Raw genomic sequence first — 27,258 nt, 5'->3', positions numbered from 1 at the left:
ATTGCAACTCCCAAGCACCTCTGGAAAAAAACAACTTGAGGGAAAATTGATTACATCAACCCATATATAGTTTTTTATTTCTCCTCCATGCTGCATTGAGAGCCCAGGATGGGTTGATTCCTTCCTATGACGTCATTTAGCTGAGTCTGTACTAAGATATAAAAGCCAGCCCCCGGAAGAGACCCCAGCTTTTGACTCAGCTTCTTCTGTGTCTCTGAAAGCGTTCTGATAGATAGCAATAAAGTACGAATTTCAAGATCTTTTTCCTCGCTTTAGCAGCTCCCAGGGATCTGGGCAGCTGCTCTTCCAGGAGAGCAGGGCTCCCTCTCCTGCAAGATTGGGAGCAACGTTGCCAGAGCTGGGCAGCATCTTGAGACCTCCCCCATGCCTGCGGTTTGAGAGATCGTAAAAACGATCGGCAAACCGATAATAGCGCCAGCCAGCTGATCGTGTGGCTGTGCTTTCTTCTGATGACTTCGCTCTGGGCTTTTTTAGCCCAAGGAGCGATTCTTCGATCTTGGAGCCCGGTTTCCTAGTCAGTGGCCATCTTGGATTGAAGCCTTCCACCACGAGGTGAGCAGCCATTTTGTAAGCCCAGGGCCATTTCATACCCTAAAGGACTTATTTTAAATTTCTAATCAGCTTCTTCCTAACGCAAGAGCTTTCCTTCTACAAGTGGATCAGGATAAGGCTCAAGCAGAGCTTTCCCCTCCAGTGGATCAGCCTCTTAAGCCCAATAAGAGAAAAAGACGTAGGCAGCGCTCCCAATCAGTCCAAAGGGACGTGGCTGCTAAAATCAGAGCTAAGGCTCTAGCCCCTAAAAAGGCAACTCAGGCTGAGTTGAGGGCAGAGAAGCGTAGGCATGCGGCCCTAGAGAGGCAGTTCAACAGAACTATTCAACAGATGAGAGGGCAACTGCAACAAGTTTCAGATGATACCCATGGTCCCCAGCCAAATTCTCCCAGAGGAGGAGAAGTTATATATGAGCCTTTTCATCCTCCATCCTGGTCTCCTGGGTCCTTCGCAGAACAATCAGATCCTCAGGATCTCAGCAGATCTGGACCCTATTTCCATCAGGCTTCTGGGCCCTATGTCCTCCACTTCCTACAGACCTCGACCCTCTTCTCAATCTAGGCCTGAAGCCACCTTCACTCCCACAGCAGCGGGCCTTTGGCCTTCTGCCTCTACCTTTGAGCATAGACCAGGGGATATCCGAGATGTTGTCTCATTGGCCATGAGGCAGGGATTGGCTGAAGGCTTCAAGCAAATTCTTTGACCTCTGGAAAGGGTTCAGCCCTTCTCCCTTCTCAATCTATAAGTTCCTTGCCTCCTCACCCTGAATTTCACAGGCCCCAGGACCTCAGGGTCCATTCTTTGCTATCAGAATGGGAGGAGGTTGATGAGGAAGGAGGGGCTTCACCATCTGAACACAGTTAGTCCTCTCGTTCAGAGCATAAAGAGGCTGAGATTTATGACGAAAATCTTTCAGAGTAAAAAGATTCTCGCCCAGAGCAGACATCCTCTGCATTGGTCTTCAAACTTATTCTCTTCAGGCCATTACTCAGCAAGGCCTTGGTCACTGCCAAGCTGTCGCTGGAGGAAGTGGCTCCTGAGCCACAAGGAGATCCCTCTGGCCAAGGAGACTCGCTCTTCTCCAAGCCTGTAGTGCATGCAGAAGTTTTGCAGAAGTTTTGCCTTCTCCCAAGTTGATCCTGGACATGGTCAAGGAACAGTGTGCTTCCCCTTTGGCAAGTCCTTGCCCATCTTCTCTGAATAAGTGTTTCTACAAGATCAGCGCAGCCCTGGACAATGCCCTGGCAGTGCCTTCTGTTGATGTTCCAGTTGTGGCCTCGTTCTCATCTTCTGGCACTCCTCCCACTGAGCCAGAAGATATCCTGAAACCGGATGACAAGCGTTCCAAACAGACTCTCAAGCGCAATCACCAGGCCGCTGCATGGGCTGTTCAGGCTTCAACAGCAGCATCTTTTTTCACGAGGGCATCCATACAGTGGCTGTGCCAACTCCAAAATAGATTGCCTGCTTCTGACCTTCGGTCTCACCAAGACCTTAACAAAATTATTGCAGCGGTGGAATTCACTACGGATGCCACTCTCAATTCCACCAAATTTGCATCTAGGGCCATGGCATCTTCAGTAGCAGCAAGAAGACTTTTATGGCTCTGAAATTGGCAGGCGGAGTCACACCGAAAATGGAAGTTGGCTTCAGTTCCCTTCATAGGCGATAAACTTTTTGGTGATGCTCTAGAACCTTATCGAAACCAGAGATAAACGTAAAATTCTCTCCTCCTCTGGGAAGAAAGCCGACTATTGCCCAGCTCCTTATCGCCCTCCTGCCTTCCGAGTGGAGACCTCATCTCGCTTCCCCTGCTTTCACAGGCCATACTCCCAACGCCAAGACCAACATGCGGAAGCATCTGGCAGGCAACAACTTTCTGCTGGTAAACAGCCCTTTCAGGGAGGAGGGGGTCATTTCTTCTGTCGCTCTAAGTAATCTCTAGTTCTCCCCACCCATCGGAGGTCGCCTGGCCTTCTTTGCCTCCAACGATGGACGCCTGGGTGCTCAGCATTATTAGGTCAGGGTTACAATTGGACTTCCTAACGCCACCACCAGAAAATTTTTTTTGATCTGTCCTGTCTCTCGGGATATTTCAAGGCAAGCCCTTATGAATCAGGCCATTCAACACCTTCTTGAAATCAGGGCTATTCAACCTGTTCCCCCCTCTCAACGGGGACATGGGTTTTACTCTTGCCTTTTCATTGTTCCCAAAGCCTCGGGGGGTGGGTGGGGGGGGGTGAGCCACCCTTGATCTAAAATTTCTCAACCAATTTGTAAAATACAGGCAATTTAAAATGCAGATTCTGCATTCTATTTTAGAGAGCGTTTGTATCCTTTCCCCCTTCCCACTGGGTGAACACGGCCTCTCCTGCCACCTTAAGCAGGTGGATCAGAGCTTGCATCGCACAAGCCTTCAAAGACAAATCTCTGCCAGTACCACATGGCTTGACAGCACACTCCACTAGAAGTGCTGCAACTTTGGCTGCCTGGGCTACCCAGGCACCCCTAGAGGAGATTTTCAAAGCAGCTACATGGACATCCCCATCTCCGTTCATCAGACACTACTGCCTTGATTCCTACGCCTCCACAAGCACGGCTTTTGGCAGACGGGTTCTTCAGTGAGTGGTGCCTACTTTGGAGTGAGAGACCGGATGAGGACCCTCCTGAGGACATGAAGGCTTTGGTATGTCCCATCCTGGGCTCTTGCAGCAGCATAGAGGAGAATGGGCATTGGTAAATTTACCTGAGAATGCCCTTTCTATCTATGCTGCTAGAGAGCCCAGCCCCTCCCTTGTTGCGTCCGGATTGTGCTAAGGTATGTTATGGTTCATGATTCTGTTTTGGCTTTCAGAGACACTCACTAAAGTCTGTCAAGTATCTTTGCCAAAGCTGGGGGGTTTCTCCCACAGGCTGCTACTTTTATACTAGACAGACTCAGCTTGATGATGTCATCAGGAGGAGTCATACCCATCCTGGGCTCTCTAGCAGCATAGATAGAAAGGGCGTTCTCAGGTAAATTTACCAACACCCATTCTGAGCCAGCTGAGGAAGATAGTGGTAGTATGATGTGATATTAAAGGCACTTGCATTTTCTTTGTGGAAGGAAGCAAATCATATTCAGTTGTCTGCACGAAAGACTTATCTGTCCTTTTAATTAATGACAGTTTTTAAAATACCATATGTTTTGTGTAGCTGAGTTTATTTTGTATCCAGGGAACAGTTCTATACATCAGTGATATTCCATGAAGCTGGATGGAGGGTAGGGGGAAAATAGAAGCATAGTTACTATCCATTTACTTCATTTCATGAAAATGTCCTGCTTTTGAGTGCTTTTAATTTTTAACCAAAGCGGTATCACACTCATCTCCAGACTGGTATCTCCTGATTATTTTGGATCTAATTCTTTTCTGATTACTTGCTCAGTGATGTTGGGAATTGCACTTTGAAACATCTAGAAGGCATCAGGTTGTGATTTGTTAATGTCTTGATTATGCAATTTTTGCCTATTAATTCTTATAGTGCAAGATATTTCAGCTTCTTGTCCATGAAGACATTGTGCAGCTAAATGTTTTATCACTATACAAACATAAATAATTATCTTAGGATTTGGGATGCTTTAATATGGTTGATTGTAGCACAAGATGTCTCCATAATATAGAAAGGGTGATCACTACAGGGGTGGGATTCTACCGGTTCAGATGAACCAGATTTTAAAGTTACAGCTGATTCGCTGAACTGGTATTTCAACTGACTGGCTGGCCCCTCCCCTCCCTCCCCAGGAGTCTCTACTCAGCCTATTTTTGATGGAGGTAAGTGCAGGGTCCACGCGGAGGCTCTGGGAGGGGGGGAAAATGGGCCTTCTGAAAGTCTGGAAATGGGGCTGTTTCTGGCTTCCAGTGGGCCTCCAGAGGCTGGGAGAGACTGTTTTTGCCTTCTCAGAGGCCCAGGGGAGGCTTCTGGATCCTTGGGAGGGTGAAAATAGCCTCCCAAGGACTCTGGAAGCCCACCAGGAAGTTCCGGTAGGTCCAGGGGTGGGATTCTACCTGGTCGCACCCGTTCTATAGAACTGGTTGTTACAATTCTGTGCAGTTCAGAGAACCGGCAAATCACACCATTGACTGGCCCCACCCCGCCCAGTCACTCCTTACCTGGCATACACACCATCCAACTTGCCCGTGTTGTGCCTTTGCCTAATTTTTGGTAAGTTGCTATTTTTCCTTTTGTTTTCCCCCGACCATCAGCTGTTCCAACTATCAGCTGTGCTGGAAAATTTAGATTAGCTAGAAAGCAGGAAATTGTTGGCTTTCTTGCTTGCTGAACCTTCGTAGCTTCTATTTTTCAGTGCAGATTGCAGAATGGTAGATCTCTGAGTGAATCTGTGATTCTGGGAGCAACTCAATCTGCCTGCCTGCTCTGCCTCATTGTGGGTAAAAGTAGCTTTTTTAAAATAAAAAATTCACTATTTACATACATGGTATGTTGTGAGTTAATTTTGTGAGTTTGCTTGCAAGCAAACCTTATGTGACGCCTGCTCTGCCTCATTGTGGGTAAAAGTTGCTTCTTTTTTTTATGAAAAATTAAATATTTACATAAATATTTACAATATTTACATATAAGCCATGCCCAGTCAGCAAGCCATGCCCATCCAGTCACATGGCCACCAAGCCACACCCACAAATTAGGCCATGCCCACAGAACCAGTTAAGAAATTTTAATCCCACTCCTGGGTAGACCCTGCCTACCATGGCCAGGCCCATCCAGCAACCGGGCAGTGAACCGGTTGCTGGGATTTTTGAATCCCACCCCTGGATTACTAGTAAAGCTGAAAAAGTTATATTGGCTTGAGTTTTAGAAATTTCAGTTATAAAGCTTTAAAATTGTTTTTTGTGTCGCTTTTTGTGGTTAGTTGAGTCAGTTGTAATTGATGATATCTGTTTTTTTTCCTCAATTCTCACCCAATACAATTTATTTCATTTGTTGTCTGTCTGTCTGTTTGTTTAGAATTTGTGCTTCTTATTCTCTTTACTTCTTACATTAGGCAGATGGGGATTCAATCAAGAAAAAAGAAGGAAGGAAAGGGAAGGAAAACCAAACCAATTCCAGGTGAAAATGTTGGTCTTCAGTCAGGGCCTAAAAAAATATCTAGGAGTAGATCAGAGGTGGTATTCAGCAGGTTCTGACCAGTTCTGGAGAACCAGTAGTGGAAATTTTGAATAGTACGGAGAACCAACAAATACCACCTCTGACTGGAGATTTTACAGTATCCTTCCCCTGCCACGCCTACCAAGCCATGCCCACAGAACCGGTAGTAAAAAAAATTGAATCCTACCACTGGAGTAGATGTGTTACAGACTTCAAGCGGGTGTGGTAGAAGCTTCTCAGAAGAACTTAGTAATTTTCCAGGTCTGGCATTGGGAAAGGAATGTGTTTGTATAGTACATTTTTGAATTAGATACGAGTAATATTTTTAGTCAGTTTGTGACTCAGTTTTTGTTCTGAGTGTTACTTTCTTATTATTTGAGATCCACACTCAAATAGCAAGCCAGAAAGTTTTAATTTTAATCTACAGTGCTTATATATGCTGAACACTATCTTGAAACAAAACTGACAAGCAAGCCACTTTGGAGTGTGGGGAGCAGATTGCAAGGAGTAGTGGGAAAGGGAAGACACAGAGGGAATCATTTTGAGTAATGCTACTGAGATGTTCATAATATCTGAATAAACAAGCAATGAACAGTGTATTATATGTGGTGGCTTTAAATATACATGTTAGTAAGGTAGCAGATGCTTTTATTCTAAAATTGACATATAAAATAGCAGTCTTTCGCAGCAGGGTGCACCTTTATCTGTGACTCCCTCACACATAATGAATAGCTAATTTATGCTGTATGGTCCACAAGAGACTGGAGAGAGATCAAAAGTGGGGGGCATTTTGGCTCCCAGAGCCAGCAAGATGTGCTGAAATATGCTCTTAAGGGAAGCATATCCAAGAATGTTTGAGGGGTGGGCGGCAGGAAGGTTGGAACTAGTTTATAAAGCAGATTGCTCATCTGTTACACTGTATTAAATTCAAATTACTCCAAAGGACAAGCAGATATTTGTTCATGTTGCAATAAAAAATACCGGCAGACAGGCAGTTTCTAACCATCTCTTCTTGCAAGGAAGGAATCTCTAGTGGAATTTACACTTTTCAATCATCTCATTCAATGACTAGTCAGATACTGTCTTAGTGTCATTGTCATAACTAGTCAATGTTCATTTGTCAAAACAACAACAACCCCCAAATCCTCTATTTTTGAAGTAGTGTTATCTACTGGTAGTAAGAGAAAATAACAGAGTATTAGTTTTTTTTAATCTCCCCTCCTTCAATCTCTCCGATTGGGGAGAAATCATGAGGAGAAAACAAGTGACATATTTGTAGTTTCAAATAAACATTTCCCTGAAAACACCTCCTCCCCATTTCTAAAGAGTAATGTAGTTTTACAGACATGTGTTTAAACTATGTAACCAAATGGTGACCCTGGACAGAACTAAACAAACAAAGGAAATGTTTGAGGCTCTTGATGGTTTCCACAATCCTTATCGGTAAAGACAGGCTTTGACATAAACAGGAAAAGTGGATAAGGGTAGTAGCTTAAATTCAAAACTCTGCTTTGGGTTTGTTGGGTTCCATAAGGTTTTGACTAACATGAGCAACAGTAGCATGTTAATAAAACTTCTACTAATAATCACAAAATGACTGTTGGAGAGAGGCATTGCCAGAGAGAAAAAGGTTGGCACATGCCTTTCATGCTTACTGGTGACATTTTTCCTCTGTCACTCTGACATACACATAACCAGTGTAAGGATAGGGATTAAAGTATTGCATGAAGTCCCTAAAGAGCCAAATTCAAATTCTTATGCGACCATGGAATTCATTGCATGATATAGAATAGGTTACTTTTGCTGATCCTTATCCACTTACAAGATTATTGTAGAAATAAAATTAGTAGATTACTATAGACCACTGAGGAAAGGTAGGATAAAAATAAATCCTATATTGCATATATAATTGTTCCCTTCATTTACATGATGCAGGTGACAATGAAAAGAAGGGAGTACCACGGTGAGATACTGTACTCTAGTTTTCATGGAGCTAGCAAACATTTAATTTTACAGCAAGACTGTATTGGAAGTAAAAAACATCAAATGTGAAATTCCTTATCTCCATCTCTACTGCCTAGATAAGGTACTATTTGAGAATAATAATTATTTTTTTTAAGGAACTAGCATATGCAATCTAAAATACTAAAAAAGGGAAATAGTTCTTCATTATTCCAGATACAGGAAGAAGTAAAAGGGATACACTTTGAGTGTGAATTTAAGAGGGAAAAAGATCTGAGTGCCTTTGATATGTCTGTTATGTATATGATTCATTTATTGAGGTGGCTGATCATTTCTCTCTGGTTTTGCCCCTGATATTGCTTGAGGGGTAAGGTAATATAAATTGTTCAGATTTGCTATCTACAGAAGACTGTTAGTATCTTGCTAAAACGGTTCACAGCTTGAACAGGATATGCATGAAGGGAATAATTGTTACCATATTGGAAAACCCTTGAAGGGGAAATCTGTCTCTCATTTTTACAACTATTAATTAAAGGTCACTTTTAAAAGGAAACTTTCAAAACTATAGTTTGAAAGAGTTAACTGGGATTACTTTGGTCCATGAGGCCAAAGACATAGCAGATAGAGCAAAATATGATTCTTAATTAACTTTAAAATATTTTTAGAGCCCTCCTGGATATAGAGGCTCCATTCACCTTGATCCTCTTTCTTGTATGAGAGTGGCAAATGCTAATTTACTTTATAGCAAATTAGTATTTTATGACTGGGAATGCCTACCACACAGTCATTTTATGAGTAGGCAAGTCTCTCATGGTAGCCATTTGGTGAGCGTGTCCATGGTATGCTTTACAAAAAAAAAAAATCTAATCCAAAAACATTATCTTCTCTGTTTGGGATTGCTGGAAAAGAGTTTGCCTTGGGTTTTTTTCAAACTTCAAATGGGGTAGTAAGATTTGTGGCAAAACTGAATAGTCAAGACCTGGTTGAGGATCCAAACTCTGTCAAGGACCTTGGAGTATTCATCTCTAATGATCTAAGTGCTAGAGCCCACTGTAACTACATAGCCAAAAAGGCATTAAGAGTTGTTAACCTAATCCTACGTAGCTTTTTCTCTGGTAATATCACACTACTAACTAGAGCATACAAAACATTTGCTAGACCAATACTTGAATACAGTTCATCAGTCTGGAACCCACATCATGTATCTGATATTAACACAGTTGAGAAAGTCCAGAAATATTTCACAAGAAAAGTTCTCCTCTCCTCTACCAATTGCAGAATACCTTATGCCACCAGACTTGAAACTTTAGACCTAGAAAACCTAGAACTATGCCGCCTTTGGTCTGATCTAAATACAATATATAAAATCATACATTGCAGTGTCCTACCTGTAAATGAATACTTCAGCTTCAACCATAACAATACAAGAGCACACAATAGATGCAAACTCAAGGTTAACTGCACCAAACTTGATTGCAGGAAATACAACTTCAGCAACAGAGTGGTCAATATTTGGAATACTCTACCTGACTGTGGTTTCTTTCCCAAACCCCAAAAACTTTAACCTTAGACTGTCTACTATTGACCTCACCCCTTTCCTAAGAGGCCTGTAGGGGGCATGCATAAGCACACCAATCGTGTCTATCATCCCTGTCCTATTATTTCTTTTTATTTTTCTTATATGTATCCATCTCATGTATTCATAACTATGTTTATACTTATACCTGTTATCTTGTAAGCGATTGACAAATCAAATAAATAAATAAATAAAATTTAAAAACAAATACTTTGGAAGCAAAATGTTTTTGGATCAGTCCCCGGCATAGGTGGGAGTATTCTAGACCATAGTTTCTCAACCTCAGCAATTTTAAGATATGTAGACTTCATCCCCCAGAATTTCCCAGTCATCATATGTCAAGGAGTCATCTAGGTCAGTGGTTCTTAATCTTTTTGAAAGAATCACCCCCCTTGAGCCATTGAGGAAGTTATCACGCCCCCCTCCCCCAACATAACCTCTCAATCACAACACAGGGAAATAATTCTTTAATTTATGCAAACACGTTTTTTGTTTTCTTTAAAATTGTCATCAGGACATATCGATGCAAATAATTTATTTCCAGTCTTTTTCCCATATCTCAACTGTGTGAAAAATTCCGATGCCACCCATCATGTCACTCCCAAACTTCGTGATATATGTATTTCATTATTATCTTATTTATTCAAGACACTTAAATGCAATGACCTCTGAAAACAAAGTTCAATTGCAAGAAAATGAAATACACCCCAAAACCAGTAACATTTAATGATTTAATTACAAATTCATTTTAAGACGCAAAAAGAAATATAAAAAGGGCATAAGAACAAACCTCAGTGCAGGAACTAAGAATTTCAAGATGAAAACTCTGAAACTAAATTAAGATTCGAGGAAAATATATATTCATGCACACTGTAAAAAGGGTTAAAAAGTCACAAAGAAAATTTTTACAGAAGGAAAGCAAAAATCAGAGCAACAAATTTAATGGGTAGATTGATAGAGGCTGCTGCTCAACGCGCATGAAGATGAGTGCTGTGTATTCACATATGTCCGGCGTTCTGTACTGAAGCTAGGTGGAGGAACATTTAAAAACACAGTTCAATCCACTAATAGCAACCGATCTGATGTTTTTGTATGACAGATATACAGTGGTTCACTGTACGAAAAAAGTCTCAGAAGTGTCCCCCAAACTTCTCTCTCCATTGCCCCCCCTTCCATTCCTTTGCCCCTGCATCGCCCCTTTTTGTTCCATCACCCCCCTGAAAAATGAAATCGCCCCCTGGGGGGCAATATCGCCCAGGTTAAGAACCACTGATCTAGGTCATCTGGATCTTGAAGTTGAGGTAGGACATTGCATACTTCATTACTTTTCTTTCTTGTGCCATTTCTTGCTGTGGGTTTTGGCAAAACTTTGCTGCCGTCTTGATTGGAAATGTAATATCTGTTAGAGGAGATTGCAGTAAATAATATATTCTTCCAAAGGTAAAAAAAAAAAAAGTAATTGCCAGAATTAAAAGATTACCTGCATTATTTATGACAAATTTGGTTTTTCCTTCTGGACCTCAGCATTTCTTTTCCTTAGTGTAATTATTGGAGCTGCTGGGAAACCACTGTATTCCTGAGGACATCTTGAGATCTTCTATATGATTCCATTTATAAGTTTTCACTCAAGCAGTGGAGTGTCACTATAGTGGAAATGAAAAATATTAATTGTATTTTGTTATTTCTGACAAATCTCCTCACTGTAAAAGATAAAAGTAATCTTTACTGATTTTCCTTACCTTTTCACTCACCCATGCTGTGCCCCAAATCTAATCAAGTATAAAAGCTGATGAGAAGCTGAAAGAGATGGAATTGTGTATTTCTTTCTGTATGTGTGCCTATGAATTGTAGTCTTTATATTCACTGAAAGAAACTGGTCATACATAGATTTTTTTCCATGAGTATTCCATGATTACCTATCACACAAGTACTTATTTTCAGAGATGATATTTAAAAAAATCTAAGGCACTGAATTCTGATATCAAATCAAAATTGTGTTTTTCTAAAGAAATGATTACATGTAATTGAAAAAAAATTAACTCATTGTGAAAAGGTATATATTAAAGAATTATACATGTTTACCTGTGGAAGATAGTTTTGCTTTTATTTAGTATGGTACTATATTTGAGAAATAATTCTTTGTTGAAGCCTGTTGGTGGAATGGGTTGATTCTTACTGATTTTGTAGAAGAATGTTCACTCCAAAAATGATTCCATGTGTCATCATCAAGCTAAGGTATTTTATTATTTTATTTTATTATTTTTAAAAAACTCTTTTATCAGTCATGTTTTTCTTAGTATGTCAGGTTGTCATGGGTATTTATATGTCATACTGAGAAAGAGGTGGACCAACATATTTGAGTGCTTTCTCCCCACACAAAAAGTAACACATAAAAGCATTCTACAGGTAGTTCTTATTCAGTGACCACTTGAAATTATGATTATGGTGAATAAAAAGACTTACAACCATTCCTTGCAGTTGCAGCTGTTGCAGCATCCCTGCGATCATGTGATCATGAATCAGGCACTTGGCTAATGGCTCACAATTACAAGAATCACAGTACCCTGCTGTCACATTATCATCATTTGCAACCTTCCCTGCTGACTTTCCCAAGTCCATGGAAAAGCCAGAAGGAAGTTGCAAATGATAATCATGGGATGTTTTGCCTAACAGCCACACAGGGCAACTGGGACTGTTTAAGTCATCACAGTCGTGATGCTGGTCTTTACAATTACATTGTTTAATGACAGACTTCTCAGTCCCAATTACCATAGTTATTTGAGGACTGCCTATGTAAGAATTGGATGCCCATCATAGAACAATGGGCTAAAAAAATACTATTACAGTAAACTTATTCTCTGCATGAAACTAGTTTACTTCCTATCTAGAAATACTCAAAAGTGCTTGTTCTTAAAGCAGTTCCATAACAGCTGGTGTTTCCTCTGGGTGGTCAAGCTTTTAGTTTGAGAAAGAGTGGCAAGATTAACAGAATAAGTGGATCTAAAAGCCCGTGAAAAGAGAATATGTGGTAGTAAAGAGTTAAAGATTCATAGAGTAGAAGTACTAGGATGTCACATAGCAACTTTAAAAAGTTGTACATAGAAGTCAGTTTTATTTATTCTAGGTCTGTGTGCATCAAATGAATACACTCACTGGAATTTGGAAATCCATATAGCTTCCTCCAGAGTATAATCTTAACGCAGATTTTGTGATAGTACACTAACAGTTGAGAAGAAAAGCGTAGTTTCCTGAATAATTTCTATCCCTATAGTTTTGACATTTTTCATGTGTGAGCACAGCATTAGGTTTAAAATAAATAAATAAAGGCACTAAAATGTTGCTACATTCCATTTGATAGAAGCTTCCAGCTACCCTTTGCAACATGTAGTGCTGGAAGTTGTTACTATTATGAGGGTTCTAAAGCAAATCCAGTATTTTGGTTATGAATGCCTGTTTCCTGTTTTTTCTGTAGTCATCATTTAACACACTTACCATATTAGTTCATGTAGAACCAGGGGTAGGATTTTACCAGTCTGCACCTATTTGCTAGAACTGGTTGTTAACATTCTAAGCAGTTCGGAGAACCGGTTGTTAGAAGAAATTACTGGCTTAATCCTGTAAGGAAGGCAGGAAGGAAACATTCTAGTGTTGCTTACAGAAACTGCCTCTCCATTAACCCTTATTACATTCTTGGCAGGACTAAACTTCCTGTCTCAGGAACATCTCTGGAGTTTTTTCCTCCTCCTTTGCTGGTACTTTGCTTGTGTGGAGTGACCATTTAAAGTTACAATGGCACTGAAAAAAGTGACTTATGACCATTTTGCACACTTAGAACAGTTGCAGCATCCCCACAGTCATGAGAGGCCAGGCGAGGAGATGCATGCCTCAATGTGAGTGATATTGAGTTGACCACGCCCACCCAAAAACATGACCACCAAGCCATGTCCACCCAGTCACATGACCACCAAGCCATGCCCACCATCTAAGCTACATCCACAGAACCAGCTGTTAAAAATTTTGAATCCCACCCCTATGTAGAACTATTTATATATATAAGTGTTTTTAGGTGACTTTAGTGGCTGCTGCTAAAGACCACAGTTGCTTTTAAGATGGTGAATTCTATTTAAATGCATTCAGCACTTTGCTTGCTTAAAATAGCCAATGCACATTTTGCCAATTTTTAAAATTGACTATTTTCTTCTGATGAACAGGCTTCCACCTGAGCGGTACCGTGACTGAACCTGCCATGCAGTCCGAGCCAGAAACTGTTTGCAATGTGGCTATCAGCTTTGATCGTTGCAAGATTACCTCAGTGACCTGTAGCTGTGGAAACAAAGACATATTTTACTGTGCCCATGTTGTGGCCCTTTCTTTATACCGGATCCGCAAGCCAGATCAGGTCAAACTGCATCTTCCCATTTCAGAGACTCTTTTTCAAATGAACAGAGACCAACTGCAAAAATTTGTACAGTATTTGATTACAGTGCACCATACTGAGGTTTTGCCAACGGCTCAAAAACTTGCAGATGAAATCCTTTCTCAGAATTCAGAGATCAATCAAGTTCATGGTGAGTTAGTTTTTTTCTTCAGTGCTTGCTCCAGAATCCTTTTCTTTCTTCCAGGAAAGTACTTCAAGTTTAATCCCATTGATACTGTATTCCCATAAGCTTTTTGGACTTCCTTTCATGTTCTCCCTCCAAATATGTTTAGAACAAATGACACTTTTAGCCTGTTAGTTTAATTAGGCAATGTGCAGAAAGCTAACTGAGAACTGGGAAAGGCTGCCTGTTCTTGCAGAAAAGACTGTAGTTCCATTCATGTATTGTAGTGCATGAACCCACATTGAGCAATGCTGCCCCTCTAAATATCATGCTGTGATGTCAAATAAAAAAGAGGTATGAAATGAGATGGTCTGATGAGGCCTTCAGATATAGGTTATAGGCTTAGATTTGCATTATCAGAATTTTCATGTGCATGTGCAGATTGGATAAAGCTGTCAGAAACAAGTATAAGGGTCAGTTTCTAATGTCTAATGACCTATTTCCATGGAGAACAACAGTTGCTCAGCCACATTGAGAAAATATATAAATGATTTACGATTTCAGATTCAACAAGGGAAGAGCAACATAATTATTTTCTACTGACTTATATAGTTGTTGTTTAAAGAAGCAATGATTTCATTTATTTTGGGGAAGGGGTTAATTCAGTGCCAACTGAGTAACTCTCCCACTTGTAGATGATCAACATATTTCTAATTGAAATTTTATATGTCAGAAATCTACTTGAATGACAGAAAACTCTAAGCCTGAAATCATCTAGGAAGGTGCCCTGAGGAATCGGCTATAGGTAATCAAGAATGTATAATTGAAAGTAGAGAGGAATATAATGCCCCCCCCCCACAAGGTGAAATATGTTTGGTGTAATCATTCTTTTCAAGGGAATTTGGACAGGCAGTTTTGTTCAGAAACATCTGAACAATATGTCAGGATGTATTTTTTGCAGCTAATTATTTACTGTCAAAATAAACAAGAAATTTAAGCAAATAAGCAAACAATTGTTGTTTAAAATGTGTGATCTTTAACATCTACAAACTGGAATAATTAACATTTGACTCTACAGTGTACCAGTAGATATTCCCAAGTTAATTCATGTATTCTGTAAGCTAAGTTAGGCCATAGTGTCCAACTTTCTGGTGAATTAGTGTATATAAATTGCTCGCTTGCATGGAGTAACCGCAAGCCCAAGGGTGTGCACTTTAAAAGCCACTTGATGAAGATGCTGCTTTGAATTCTTTGCCCAATCCTGCTGTGCTGCTGTTCTAATCAGGGACTTTACCACTTTTCCAGGAGTTTTTAAAGACAATGCATAAAGGTTTGGACAGACCATAAGAAAGTCCCTTTGGTAGCTTAGGATGCAGTTCATTTGGCCTGAAAATTTCAACTGTGAAGTAAATAGGTACTTTTTAGCCATGTTTCTGTCAAGCTTCAGTCCTGCTCTTAAGTGACTAGAGTATCCATTTAATTTTCTAATTTACTACCTGAAAAAGTATATGTGATAATTCCAATTTGGCTAATACCTCTTCCTCCTTCCCTACTCATCCCTGTAATATTTAGCAATTTTTTGAGGAAAGGACAAGGTTTCTTTGCCAATATGAATATTTGGTTATAAATTGGAAGTTGGTAGTTTGTGGTTAGCACTGACACGAGCTATGTTAATATAGATCTTTGGAAGTGCCTACAGATTTGATCATAGATTAAATGTCCTTAGAATGCATACATTCTAAGTAAAGATTTGAGTAAAGAGCAAATTCCAATTTCATGTAATGTAGCTGGGACTAAATTAATGTGGCACCCAAAAATGAATTATTTACTTTCACAGAATTATAAAATTGAAAGATGCCATTTAAACTGTCAAATCCAAACCCCAGCATCCCAGATGGTGTCTCTTTAGCCTTCAATTAAAAACATCCAAGAAAGGGAAATCCACACACACACACCCAACAGATTCTACTATTATTTGTTTTTGAGAAGTCCATGCTGACTCCTGGTTATTACTATATATATATTTTCAAGATGCTTATGGATTCATTTTTTAATAGTCCCCTTTAGGATTTTCCTAGGTTACAATCAAATTACTTTTTCTAATTTGCTAGGTGTTTTTCTTTTGGAAAATAATGGGTAATATCCAGTCATCAGGCAATTCATCTCTTCTCCAGGATTTCTCAGAGGTAATACATAAGGAATTGGGCAGATGATAACTAGTTTTTTTCAGCAACCCACGATGGAATTAATTTGGTCATGGAAATTTTAATTCACTCAGAGTAAACAGATAATCCCTGACTAGGTTTCTCCCAGTTTCAGGCTTTAGTTCTGCCCAAAATTTATTGGCAGTACTAACATAGTCTTGTGTTGGGGAGAACTGAACCAAAATAGTTGAATATAATTATGTTTCTTTGTTGCTAATATTTTACAATGTTTATTTGACTGCTAGTATATTGATTCTTTTCATTTGCCTTATATAAAGGCATGTATGTATAAAGGCTTTTCTTCCTCCTCAACAGCCTTGCCTAAGCTCAGCTCATTATGAATTCTACTTTCCTGACACACCTCTGTTGCTCTGGTCTGCTTGTCTGTACTATTCCTTTGTCTGTACTATTCTTAAATCCATTTCCTATACTGTATGTACTGTGTCCTTTCTTGCTTTCTGCCCTTCAGTTGTTTGTGTATCTAACCTTCAAAGAGAGATGTGTCTGTATGTTTTTACTCATTGGCTTCTTTTACTGTCACTTTTGCTTTCATTATAATTTTTTGATTATTTTTTAACTTTAATACCTCTAATATGGACCTGTGACCTTCTTGAGCTTCTCTTCCTGTTGGCTTCAGGCACCGTAGCATCTTATTCCCCAACTCAGAACAGGTTTTATTTGAATTTGCTTCTGCATGGTCACTTTTCTTAAAATCAAATGTTCTGGCTTGATATGATAACATTCAATCAACTTTGAAGTCTGTCTCTTCCTCTACTATGACCTTAATGAGTAGATATTAGCAAATCTCGATGGAAAGCTTAGAATCTCATAACATTCTTGACAAACTGTAACAGTACAGCACCTCAGAACTAGAAAGATAGCTAGTAAGCACGGGAGGGATACCTGATGTTTTCCATTATATACTCAAGTATTATTAGATGTCTTAAGTTGGAGGTTAAGAGTATGTGCTCACTGTTTTAAGCTTTTAGAAAACATTTGTTCCCTTGTGGTTAAGATGGATAACTTGGAGAAACTGGGCAAGTCAGGGAAGTACGTAGATGACTTTTCAGTATTATTACCAACTCTTCAGCCATTTAAAGATTCCCTGGAGATAAACTGGCTTGCCTGATTATCAACTGCAGATGTGTTGACTAGATGCTTGATGTCATCTAGCAAAAGTATTCCATCACAGCCTCTTGGCTTTAATTGTTCCATTTGCAAAATATATGTTATAATTAAAATAATTTGAAATTGTTTAAAATAATAGAAAACTCATTCTCTATTTAGAAGAAAAATCATGGAAGGTTCATCAGTTTGATACTTCCTGTAATAAAAGCATGCGTATGCTTTTGACACCACTTATTTTTTCTGGAATTTTCTATATTGAGCCACTAACTCTTTCTCATCAGAAGTTGTTATTGTGGGAAAAATAGGAGGAGAAAAGAGTATTAATTATATTTGCCACCTTGAGTTATTTATAAAAACAATTAAATAGTTTTCCTGTATTTTCTACATTTTAATAATTCCAAACATTTTAGATATAATGAAATATTTATAGGTACTAAAATGGAGCAAAACTTATTTTCTAGAACATTACAATTCCAATTTAAGTATGAAAAACAAATAGAAATAAAAATAACCTAAAGTTGAATGATCAGTCTTGAATGTATTGCAGGTGGTCCCACCTTCGAATGACTTTTGTGAGACTGGACCACTTTGTGCAATTTCTATTGTCTTGAGCTTTTTGCTAATGGAATTGGAAATGCCAAAGTTAAGCATTGCTTTAATTGTAGATCTCTATCAAAAAAATAATTAATAGTGCTGTTCTCAGATAGTCAAGTGTTGCCCCCTTCCTGTTTTTGTTACTCTTTAGAAGAGTAATACCCTTTTTAGGAAGGCATTCACGCTACAGACAAAGTAAATTATAGACAGTGTTGTGCCCCATATTTGCCTGCTTTAATTTTTATTAGATTTTTAAAAATATTTTAGTCTGCTTATTTCATATTTTAATTTTTCCATTGATTTTAAATGGTGCAAGCCATCTTGAATGATATGCATTATTTATTTACTTGCATGTTGCTGTAATTCTAAAGAATTTCCAGTGGTTAACCCCCAAACTAAAACACCCCTGATTAAAAACAAATATAAAAACAGCACAACAGAACACCTATGGTAAATAATACAAAACAGCATAATAGCAACAAAGGACCTAGAATAATAGCCACAGATGGAGCCACTGTGTTATTCTCTAACACTGGTGAACCACAAGCAGTTTTTCCGGAGAGATACATACTCAGTGACTCAATTCTGGTTAGAAAAAGTAGTTAGAAAAAGAAACTACATGGGAACCAGCCACATATGCTGTACTGTAAAGCGCACTTGAAACATATTGAAAACCTGTGCATTTTATTATATTATTGACAAAAAATATCCTACTACATTGTATTATCAGATGCAGTTTCTCAGTGGTCTTCAAAGGTATGAATACAATATGTATATTTAACACATTGCAAGAATTTTGAGAGTGATAAGGTTGTGAGTTACTCTTGTGTTAGTCTAGACATATCCAGTTCCTGCAACTGTTGCTCTTCTCTGCACTCTTTATAGAGTCTCAACATCTTTTTTTTATCAAGCTGACCAAACTGATGCCAAAGCAGTGTTCAATTTTAGTCTGTTTTGTCCCATCCAAAGCCCAATAGCGTTCAGATATTTGAGTCAAGATTTCCAGTTGTCTCCAACTTACTCAATTAAATGTCACCTTACTTCAAACTACAAGGTGAGCTCTTCCAACAGTTCCATGTTCGAGAGAAAGATGAAAAAGATCTACCCCTATTAAGCCAACCTCCCCTCCTCCTCCCTGTCCCCTGACTAGAATTACGTGGTAATGAAGGACCAGTGCCAATATAAAACAGTGCCTGCAGCCCTCATAATATCTCCAGAAGGAATGCTTGCTGTTGAGAAGTCTCATAAGGTAGGAAGGATATATTACCTCCTCCCCATCCTGACATAGCTCACTGACCCAAGTAACCAATACTATTTTGGTTCCATGTCTGGACCTGATCCCAGGCTGAAAAGGCTCCAAAAAAATCCTGCTTTCTTGATGGTGCCGCAATTGACCCTTACCATCTTTTCAATAGCCTTCTCCAAAAATAGAAATTGAAGACTGCATGATAGTTATTCAGTGTAGCTGGATCCAGATAACGCCTCTTGAAGGCATATTACAGTCTCCTTCAAATTGGGGAGAGGATGCCTTCCCCTACATGGCATTGACTATTTTCCTGATCCAAGAAGTCATTTCTCTTCGGCCTCAAAAAAGGGGCCAGCTAGAGAATACTTGCCTACCTTAATGGGATCTTCAGGCTGCAAGAAGCCCCAGATAATTAAAGACATTACCCTAGTCATCACTTTAAGCCCCTTTAGACTGAAGGGTCAAGGCTTGAAGAAAATCTGAGTAGTTTTATTGGTAAGCTGCTATGCAAGTAGTTCTGTGTAGTTCTCCTATTCCTCTCAACAAGTGAGTTGACTACCTTGAACAGTGATTCTGATTTACTAGCCATCCACAGTACATAAGGAGGTAGGGAGATAGAAGAACAGAAATTATTGCACAAGGTCAGTTTATTTATTCATATATTTAAAAGATTTGTGTGGCAAAATTTAGGCCGCTCGCGATAATAATACTGAAAATTATAAAACCATAAATATAAAAAATAAATCCCCCCCACAATCATGATACCCCAACAATCTCCTAGGGTGTTTCAACAACTATCCATAGGCTCCCACGACTCTACTGCAGTGCTGGATAAATAGTAGGTCTTGATGGCCTTCCAGAAGGCGACTGCCAGATCACTGAGGCCAGGATGTTTCACAGATCTGGGGCAGGCTTGGGATTTATCAGACTTGAGAATCTTAATTTCAGAAGCTAAAGACTGAGCATGGAATTTGTGTTCAAAGCACTCATTTTGCCAGTGAGTAATGATACCTATCCCTATGTCATAGAGGGCTATTGCTCGAGTTTTCTTTTAGCTTCTGACATAATAATCTATAAAGATGTGCACACATAGGTTCCTTTAGAGTTAAATATGTTAAATATGCACAGAATTCTATCATATTGTTGCTTAGTGTCAGTGCACACATAATAGGTACAATCAATCACCAATAACTGTTATTTTAGGTGGGAACATCTGGATCCTCATGCATCGGTAAAAAGATTTAAGTAATCATATAGTCTTTGTTTCTACTGTGTAGGTGCCCCTGATCCTACAGCAGGAGCGAGTATAGATGATGAAAACTGCTGGCATTTGGATGAAGAGCAAGTTCAGGAACAAGTTAAACTCTTTCTTTCCCAGGGTGGATACCATGGATCAGGGAAACAGCTCAATTTGCTTTTTGCAAAGGTATGTAAGAAGGGATGTTTTCTTCATTTTGACAGAATGCTTTATTAATCTTTCATTCTTACGTTGACTTCATAATATTTAGCCACTTAGTAATGCTCCCGCTCCATTTCTTGGTCTGATACCATCTGGATTTCTTGGTCTACATTTTTCAGAATTCTTCGCCATTTGGAAGATTTTAAGGTGCAGAAGAAGGACTACTTGATGTTAATAGTACACAATTTCTTTGGAAAAAAATACAAATTAACATGGCCAAATCTGAATTTTTAAATGTCATTGCTTTGGTATTGATAATAATACACACACACACACCAGTATAAAAGGAATATCAAAATACAAAGAAAAGTGACTGGTATATTTTTATAACAATGTCATGTGATAAGTCTTACAATTATTTCTTAAAAATGGGAAATCTGGACTGCCATGAGAAGTTGGTTACTTAATGTAAGGAATGAAGTAAGCAGATTTGCAAATACTTATATTGTTTCTTTGGGCAGTGGGATGGAATCTGTAGTAAATTGACACCATTTGGTTGATCTGCTTTGCATGTTTTATTATCAGAATTGTACACAAACTGCATAGGGAGTTAGAAGGATAGAATAAACTGAAACTTGTGGTGGAAGATTAGAATGTTTGTAGTCAAGGGTAGTATTGGTATGATTGGTATGGTTTAAAGTGGAATGTTGAAATGTATGAATTTAGAGCTAAAGCCAGTTCAATGCAAAGTTGGAAAATAGTAATAGCACTTAGACTTATATAGTGCTTTACACCCCTCTGTAAGCGGTTTACAGAATCAGCGTATTGTCCCCAACAATATGGTTCCTCATTTTACTGACCTAGGAAGGATAGAAGGCTGAGTCAACCTTTAGGTGGTAAGGATCGGACTCCTGGCTGTGGGCAGTTACCCTGCAATATTGCATTCTAACCACTGCATCACCGTGGCTCTTAAATATCAGAATAATAACTTATTCTGTATTTGGTGTTTCCAAATCAGTGTGTGCCTTGGAAGTAAAACAGCACACCTTTAGCATCAGACAAACATGAAACAATCAACCTGCTAGGATTTCTAATAATTGTATTGTATTGATAAGAACTGTGTTTTATAATTGAAGTACTATAGCCAGTCAATGGAACAATTGTAGGTTTTGTGCTTCTTTGACTTTTTACAATGTTGGTGGTTCTACCTTGCATTTCTCCTTAAATTTGTTCTTTGAATGATCAGTAAAATCTTTACTGTTTATAACAACATGGGTGGGGAAAAAAGTAAATATTTTAAACATTTTTCTTAAGAGTGTGTGTGAATTTTATTTCCAGTGTTTATAAGAACCTTGGAATATAGAATGGAATCCTCTCATGCTGAAGGAGTGCAAAGTATACCACTGTGTTTTGTAAAGAATGGTTTTTGCAACATGGTACATGTGAGCTACCATGAAAAGTTTTATTTTTCTCCAAAATCGTGGGATTTTCAAATTAGTTTATTATTTTTTTGTATATACACTGAACCATGCAAGAATTTGCTAATTATTATATCCATGCTTCGTAATTGACAAGAGAAAAAATTGGCATGCTAGAGCTATGTCTTCTTTGTTCCTTTTATTACAGATGTTTACAAGTATAACTTCTTTTTAGAATTAAATACTATCAACTCCTCCTGTCCAGTGAATTAACTTTGTATTTGGTGATGTGGCACACAGACCGTACACTCATTTATCCCACTCCTGCTTTTGTCTATCCTCATGTTAATATTTATTTCTCCTTCTTTTCCTTAAATGCCTAGAACAGTGGTGGCTAACCTTTTGGGGCTCCTATGCCAAAAATTGTGTGTGCGCTTGTGTGCCAGAGTGCCTCCCTGCCCCCTGCATACGAGTGCGCATTCCCCTCGCCCCACCTTACCTGCACTGTGCCTCCCAAGCTGATTTGAGGCTTTTTTCAGCCTCCCAGAGACTTGAGGGAAACCGGCCTAGAACAACAGCTCTAAGCTAGAGGAACATCAGTTTGAAAGCCTTTATTATTTTCTTTTTAATGTTCTTATTAAAGTTTTTAATATTTTTAAAATTAAATTAATAATCTCCTTTCTAATTCCTACATTTTTGATATGAGATGAGACAAGATGAGATGAGATCATTTTCTCAATATTGGGCTACTTCATAATAAAAAATTCTGTCTTCATTGTATAAATACTTTTTAAAACATTGTGTATTTGCAAATACTTACTGTTTTTATAAATTGGCAATATTGATTGTTCAGATGTAATCCCGTGTTTCCACTTACCTCTCCCTTGCATCCAGCAGTTCTTCATTTAGTATATATTATTTCATTTGGGTATTTTTTTAAAAATTGTACTACACTACATGTTTTATATTGTAGGTGCGAGAGATGTTGAAGATGAGAGACTCAAACGGTGCTCGTATGCTGACACTGATAACAGAACAGTTCATGGCTGACCCACGGCTGTCACTTTGGCGACAACAAGGAACTGCAATGACAGACAAATACAGGCAGCTGTGGGATGAACTAGGTAAATCCAAATAATTTTGCAGAAGCTTTTAACAGATCTGAAGTGAAGGAAATATTAAGTGCTTTGGGTATCCCTTGTTCTTGTCAATAGAATTTGTATTTGTTTCCAGATTTTGGGAGTATGGCAGCCTGGGAACTTGTTTTCATAGGCAAAATTAGTGCATTTTTGCTAAAGCCAAGGATGTACAGCCAAAAATAACTGCTCCGTGAAATGTTTAATAGTAGAAGCTGGAATATAAACATTTCCTATGTAATAAGTAACCCATTGTATTAACAAGGGCTAGATCTGCAGTTATTAATAGTAAATGTTTACCTTCATAATTATGCACCTTCTTTGATTCCAAAATGTCTTTGAAAGGGCATACTCCTTCACCAATCAGTTTTCAGTCAGCATGGAAAACTGTATAACGTTAGTTCAAGACCCTTCATTCATATTTTTTAATCAAGTGGGTGGTCTGGGTATACCTCAGTGTAACACATGTCTTTTTTGTGCTATACTTGGATTTCTGCTCTGTAAAGATTGGGGGCTGGGGAAATCCTGACAATTGGCCAAACTCAGCTCATTTATCAAATTCATTGCAAGCTCACTATCCTAACCAAACTAGCCCTGTGTTTATATGAGTGGCTGAATGTGAATTTGGAATTTTTTGTATGAAGAATGAGGTGTGTGTACTTGTTGATTTGAGCTGGTAGTAGGTAAATTTTGTGTTAAAATTTGTTCTGGGTCAAATGTGGTATTCTGTTTGAAAATTAGAAGAACACAAACTGAGAACAAGCTGTGTTTCATGTCTTTCAGTAAGTCTTAGGAGTATCTTAATCAACGTTTAATTGAAACTGAAACTGAAATAAAAACCATAGTTGTAATTTATACTTAGTGTTATTTTGGTGCGTTGTGTATTTTGGAATAGGAGTACTATATTTCTATATGGCTCCAAATGAAATGAATGTAACACTGAAAGTTCCAGAGGAGCAAATTACAAGCTGCAGCTATTTCAGTTTATCTTTCTTATAGACAAGCAGTCAGTAAGGGAATCCTGGCAACAAATTCCAAAAGCATTTCCCTGGATGTACTATATTTAATAATGACCTTGTGTGTACAGTATTACTAAGATCTGTTTCCTGGGGCTGGGAGCACATTTCAGCTCAGTGTGTGTCAGTTTGACATTCTTAGAGGAATTGCTAAAGAGTCGCTAGTTCAGGGAAACAATTACTTTGCAACATATAAGTTCCATGTCCTTCAAAGATTCCCAATCATCCATGGGGAGTAAATCTACCCGTGGATTGTTGGATCAGAAAGGGAGAACAAATGTCTTTCTGACTGAATTTAACAAGGATCTGGTGTGTGATTGAGAACTCCTAAGTTAGAGGTCCCCAAACTTGGCAACTTTAAGACTTCTGGACTTCAACTCCCAGAATTCCTTCTCCAGTCATGTTAGCTCAGGAATCTGGGAGTTGAAGTCCACAAGTCTTAAAGTTGCCAAGTTTGAAGACCTCTGTTAATGCTTTCAATGTTAAATACTGCTAGTTTCACAGCAGCCTCAAATCCCTGTTTTAATTAACCACTATATAATACTAGTACCTCTTTAGAATTAGCAACTACTTTTCAGGTGTTGACATCTGAGCAAATAGAGCTGCTTGGAGCTGTTAATCCTTTGCCCATTCACCCATATTCAGCTTCCAATGGGTAACCGGGCAGAAGAAGCCATTAGATTTTGTATTGGTTAATATAAGCAAGTGGCTATTTCTCTATGGTAATTCCCCCCCCACCCAACTCTTCTATTCTGGGAAGTTAAAAGTAAGGCCAGATAAATTACAGATCTTCCACTTCTGATGTTAAAATTGAACAGGTGATGATACATTGTTTCCAGGAATTTTTGGACAAAGCTGATTTTTCTGGTCAGCTTTTCACCTGATTTCAGGCTAGGGCTAAGAATATGATTTTAGAGAAAAATAAAATGTGTGTATCTGTTGGCTTCTCCACACTCCTTGCTGTACCATTAGATTGCATATGTAAATATGAGCACCCATTTGCTTCTCCACCCTTGCAAGGTAATTTCAAGTTGTGTTGAAAAATTACTCTGCTCCAGGAGAGTAGAGCCAATGGCTTTGATTTATTTTCCAATATGATTCTTATTTGCATGAAGCCTCAGATCAAACTTATAAGGTTTCTGTATGAGTGTGTCTATGAGACTGGAATCTGATTAAGAATAAGTAACTCAATCAACACAATACCATATGGAAGTTCAATTATGCCCCAAATCTTCTATTCAATCCAGGACTAAAATCTTCAAAATAATTATTTTCTTTTTGATTAGTTTCTATTTTCCTCTTTTCAAATAATAATTCAAGTGTCAGATTCCATTCAAACACTGCAAGAGAGGAGAGTGCCAAATAAAATGACCAACATAGATTTGTTAATGCTGTATTGGCCTGGTTTGGAAATAAGTCAAGTTAGATTTTCTTCCATTGAGAAGGTATTACAACATTCCTTAATCTTTGGAAGCATCAGTATAGATATTCCGCTCATGGTTATTCAGTGAGATTGTGATGTGTGGTTTTATGTCCCTGCTACACTTTAGTTGTCTAATGGTAAGCAATGGAACTACTCATTGTGAAATTTTGACTTTATTTACTCCTTTTTGACAGGGAAGGTCATGAGGCTTGCATTAAAAGTTAATCCTTCAGTCTCCACATCAGTTCTTTTAGCTGTCACCAGTTCTTTGAACCTACCCATTTAAGAGTATCCCTAAGGAATATTTGACATAACACCCTTTGGATGCCAGAATCTTCTCAATTTTCTCTTATAATCTAACTCATCCAAAGTCAAAAATATTTGAACTTTGATGTTTGAGCTTCATTGCTTGAACTTTGATGTTTGAGTTTGGGAATGACTTTTCAATCTGCATTTGCAGGAAAAAGGAAAACCTTTTATTTTAAAATCATTAAAAATCATAAAAGGTTTTTTTTTCCCCTCCTGCAAGTGCAGAATGAAAGTCATTGGGCAATTTGAGCACATATAAAAAAATGAAATAAAGCTCACTTTCATTTGCAGGTTTACACCTGTTTATAGGTTAGCCCTAAAGTCAACTAGCTACTAAGCTTTCTTAAGCATGTTCTCAGGTGGTAAAAATTTCCCAAGATCAGACAGGTTTCACTGCCTTTCTTCCCTTGGGAAGAGGCCACCTTTTATAAAAGGATGTTAAATAAGAAGTGTTCTGCTTTTAGGAACAATATGTTTGCAGAAAGGCTAAAGTAACAAGATGTTAATTGAAGTTCAGCCAATGTTTGCAAATTCCCACAGTCATGATCAGTATGAGAATATTTATTTGAAGGCAACATTCACTTAATATGTTAATAATGAGTAAAAGGAATTTCCAACTTAGATTCCTTTATAAGACTGAAGAGGTTAGCTGACAGGGTGGCCCTGTGAAGATCAAGGAAAAGTTGCTATTTTGACAGGAGACATACATTTACATTTGAATGACCAAACAAGCCAGGGAGGGGGTATTAATTATTCCTAGAATTGGCAGGGCATGTTTATATAGCAAACATGTGATTTGATCAGCTTGCCCTTATTAATAATCAATTTAGTTTGTAGATGATTTTGGCTCATGGAAATGCTTTTCTGTCAAAGCCCCAGACACAGTGTCTCAGGTTTTTTTTAATATTCCTTCAAAAGACATGCATTGGTACAGAATTTGCTTTCTTTTTTGGAGCAAGTAAAAGTAAAAGCTAAAATTTAAGGTGAATCTAAACTAAATGTAGATTCTAAATTCTTAAAGAATTGGATTCTTTTTGCTGCTATCATATTTGCTCTACATATGATATGCCTACATGATGTGAGATCTTTTGCAGATTATGGTTCAATTTAGATATAAAGAAAATCCATTTTAAAATTGTGAAGAATTTACTAGACATATGGAGGATAAAGTTATTAAGATCTACCTGGAACTGGAGGCTGGATAAGCATGACCTATACATGAGACCAAGGTTATGATTTGCAAGGTACTCTGGAATCAGTTTGAATATGTTTAGTTCTGAAGAAGTGGGAAGAGTCTTTGTAGTATTTTATCTACCATTGGATCTCTGGCCCAGTAAAAGGCATTAAAAATAGAAAGAAAATAAAAACAAAATAAAGACAAACTGTTAAAGAATGAAGTTTCAATCTTCTTTTACAGCAATTATAAACATACTTGGATGTATTTTCCATCCTTCTAAATGATACAGCATAGTTCCCCTTTCTTCATATCAATCTTTTTTTAAAGTCCCATTGGTTTAAGATTATTGGTAAATCCCCAAATCACCATTTTAATTTATTTTTTAGCAAAAAGGCTATAAAGGGTTTTCCG

The 27,258-nt window shown here is 38.3% G+C and overlaps 1 protein-coding gene across 1 annotated transcript in view; it reads left to right on the top strand.

The window, feature by feature from the left end:
- ZSWIM6 (zinc finger SWIM-type containing 6) overlaps positions 1 to 27,258 on the top strand; it is a 100,922-nt gene that overhangs the window by 31,513 nt on the left and 42,151 nt on the right. The window contains exons 2-4 of the mRNA XM_026717078.2: positions 13,468 to 13,824; positions 20,247 to 20,395; positions 22,760 to 22,910. Coding sequence (XP_026572863.1) covers positions 13,468 to 13,824; positions 20,247 to 20,395; positions 22,760 to 22,910 — 657 coding nt within the window. The remainder of the gene's footprint in view (positions 1 to 13,467; positions 13,825 to 20,246; positions 20,396 to 22,759; positions 22,911 to 27,258) is intronic.

Source organism: Pseudonaja textilis, chromosome 2 (genome assembly GCF_049901715.1).
Source record: "Pseudonaja textilis isolate UNSWEBS1 chromosome 2, rPseTex1.2, whole genome shotgun sequence".
NCBI lineage: Eukaryota > Metazoa > Chordata > Lepidosauria > Squamata > Elapidae > Pseudonaja > Pseudonaja textilis.
This window is presented reverse-complemented; position numbering and strand designations above follow the sequence as displayed.